General features: G+C 63.5%; 1 protein-coding gene across 1 annotated transcript; it reads left to right on the plus strand.

Annotated features, from left to right (window-relative positions):
• The first annotated feature begins 230 nt into the window (after positions 1 to 230).
• Positions 231 to 790, plus strand: EMIHUDRAFT_373353 (hypothetical protein). Its single transcript, XM_005787397.1, has 2 exons — positions 231 to 737; positions 768 to 790. The coding sequence occupies exon 1, from the start codon at positions 295 to 297 to the stop codon at positions 622 to 624; it is 330 nt and encodes a 109-aa protein (XP_005787454.1). The 5' UTR covers positions 231 to 294; the 3' UTR covers positions 625 to 737; positions 768 to 790.
• The last annotated feature ends 2,348 nt before the right edge of the window (positions 791 to 3,138 follow it).

Here is a 3,138-nt window from a genome sequence, read left to right on the forward strand (position 1 = left end):
GATCAGGCAGTTCACTTTGGGGGCTACGGGTATCCCCCCTGGCTATACTTTGAGATTAGGCATCAAAAGTGGTTCACAGTGGAGGCGGTCGCCGTCCTAGGCATAGGCGAGCGTGCCGGCGCCCGCCTCGATGTTGTTGCGCTTGAGCCACTTTGCGGCTTCTTCAGAAGCGGCTTTTGCGATAGAGCGATTCTAAGATCAGGTCTCGCACCTCCCCACTGGAAACGAACATCTGAGTTTCAAATCTCGAATAAATCTCGAAACACTCTTGAATGCTCACTTGGCAGGTAACATATGCGCCACGCGCCCCAACCGCTCCTCTGGTCGCCGCCGGCCTCCGCGGCGGCGGCGATGTCCCAGCGCCACCCATCGGCCAGCCCTCAGATCGATCGATCGGCGCTCAAAGTCGGCTTCAGATCCGAGAACGCTGCTGGCGCCGCCGCCGATCCCAGCGGCGACGCCAGCAGCTTCCTCTGCTCTCCAATGCGCCGAGAAGCGACGCGGGGGTGCTCGGCCCGCCATGGACGACGAAGGATCCGCCGGGCGCGCGTCGGACGGTCCGGTGGCACCCTCTGCGCGCGGCACCTGCCGGCGCCCCGACGACAGCCGTCGCGCCACCGCTGATGGAGGGGCGGTCGGCGCCGCTGCCGCCGCGCCGCCGGTGGGAGGGGCACTGGTGGTGGCCTGGGCGGCCCTCCGCCGCCGCTCGGGGCGCCCGGGCAGCGGTGGCAGCCTGCGCCCGCGTGCTTCGAGCTGCCCGCTCGGTGCTTCGAAATGCCCGCTCCGGCGGCCCGCTACCTCCGCTATTCTTTTTTCTACAAGCAAAATTCGAGCCATTGAGGAAACTGAAGCGGGCAGGCTGGAAGCACTGAGGGACGGCCGATGTTCGCCCAGTGCCAGACCTGATTTTAGAATTCTTAAGATACAAGCCTCTCTCACAGCACACTGGCTGATTTTAGAATCGCTCTTCCCCGGTCCTCACTGGCTTGCCGGGGTCATGGGCCCCCCCCCCTCTAGCGCCGCCGGAGGCGGCGTAGCTTCCGAGAAGCTCGGTCAGACACACGGGGGAGAGACGGACACCACATCATTACGAATGACGCAAAAATACGTCACGGAGAGCGTGTAGAATGGCTAACTTCGCCGAGAGCGCGCCGCGGGCGCACCTGGTATACGGCCTAAGTCCGGCCGGAGCGCGGCCTGGACTTGGGCCTCCTCCCAGGTGCGCCCGCAGCACTCTTTAGTCTTTTGTGTATTCGCCGCACCGGACATGTCTCGAACCTCGTTGCCCTGAAACTGCGCATACCTCGTGGGAGACCATGCACGGTGCAGTCGCCGTTTGAAAACATTTAGCCTTTCAAAACAGCAAGGGTGCAGGGTTGCACTCGATTCCACGCGCACTGACTCCCACCTCCACCCGCCCCATGACTCTCGAGAGGGCCCTATGGCCGTGCGCACCGCCGAGGCGCGTGCAGTCAGTGGGCTGCTGAGCACGGCATCCGCCCTTGAAGGCGCATGGCATTCGGCAGCGCGGCTTCCAGGCGTGAGGGAGAGTGGAGCAACAGAATTCACGGCCGGCTCGCTACTACCCTCAAGGAGGGAGATCGCGGCGGGTCCATGTCCAACTGTGCTGGAGGTGTTGTTGATTGAGTAGTACAAGAGGTAGTAGTCGAGAAAAGTAGTTCGAGAAAAGTAGTTCGAGAAAAGTAGTTCGAGAAAAGTAGTTCGAGAAGTAGGTCAAGAAAAAGAAATGTCGAGCAGCAGCATCTGCCGGGGGAGATTGCGGTGTCGTGAGCAAGCATACTGGAGGTAGGGCCGGGCTTATCTCGATGGCTGCAAAGGGCACGAAGGGTGTGTGTCTAAAGGGGTGCAAGCTAGAGAGGAAGGCGACAGTGTACCGTCAAGCTGTAGGCAAGGTCGAGGCCTCGACGGCTCAGGCTTCGGCGCCGTCAGGCTCCCGCTCCGGAAGCGGCGCCGGAGAGTGGAGAGGTCGACGTCGTCGCGACGGCCAGTGCCAGGCATCGCGAGGGAGCCGTCGTGCTGGACGCGCGGGATTTCCGACGCGATGTGCGACCAGCAGGGCTTGCCGATCTCCTTTCTCTCCCGCTCGTGGCTGATGAAGGAGACGGGTGGCGCGCCGCCCGCCTTTGCCGCCTCTGCCGCCTGGAGAGCCCTGTCCATCATGTCGTTGTCGAGGGCGTCGAGGTCGTCGCTGGTGCCGGTGGGTGCCGCAGCCGCGGCGCCTAACGCTGCCGACCGCGCCGCCGCCTCCGCCGCCCGCTCCGCCTCCGCCTGCTGCCGCCAGGCGTTGATCGGCTCGTCGTCGCACGCGACGCACATGTGCTGCCACTGCTGGCGCGGCGTCCGGCACTGGGCGTCGACGTAGGGCTGGGCCAAAGTTCCCACGTCGTGCCGAGTGCAGCCGCTGGCACCGCCCCTCTCCACGCATGCAGCGCCGATGCAATTGAAAGGGTAGTGTACGCGTCGCCTGTCGCCGCACCGCACGCCGCTCCATGCAGGTGGACAGGTGCTTGGCCGCGCCGGTGCCGGCGCCGGTGCTGGCTGTGCGCCCGCGGAGCCCACGGCCCCGCAGGTCGCGTCCATCGCCTACCACGCCCCCGCCTCCACGGCAGGGGCGGGGCAGCTGCCCCGCTCCCCCCGAGGGGTGGACTGCGAGGCTCAGCTCGGGGACTGCGATGCTTGAATAGGAAACTTGTACATATAGAGGCTGCCGGACTGCGAGGTCTGCGACGCCCCCGGGGCACCAGTCTTCACCTTCCCCAAGGCAGGAGGTCCACGGATAGTGCTGCAGTGTCTCCCTCCGGCCGCAAGACGCTGTGTTGGTTTGGCGCATTAAGAAATATTTTGTTTTTCTGTCCAGTCATAATACGGAATCCTATTACAGTGCTGAGAGTGGGTTGTGCGTTGCGGGCATTTTATAAGCGAAAGCGTTGGCATATTAAGACGAATTAAGAAACCACGCCGAGCGATTTCCGCAAAAATCTAAGAAACCACGGCGCGCCGCAGGCGCGGCTCCGAGAAAAGGCCAGACACGAGTGTGAACAGGAGCTCCTCCGAGCCTCAGAATTTCTCTTCGCCTGCGCGGCGCGGCGCGTGCACTTGGCATTTTACAAGTCTGCG

The sequence above is a fragment of the Emiliania huxleyi genome (genome assembly GCF_000372725.1).
Source record: "Emiliania huxleyi CCMP1516 chromosome Unknown EMIHUscaffold_1426, whole genome shotgun sequence".
Lineage (NCBI taxonomy): Eukaryota > Haptophyta > Isochrysidales > Noelaerhabdaceae > Emiliania > Emiliania huxleyi.

Coding starts and splice junctions, on each gene's coding strand:
- EMIHUDRAFT_373353 (XM_005787397.1), top strand. CDS start 295: ATGCGCCACGCGCCCCAACCGCTCCTCTGGTCGCCGCCGGCCTCCGCG.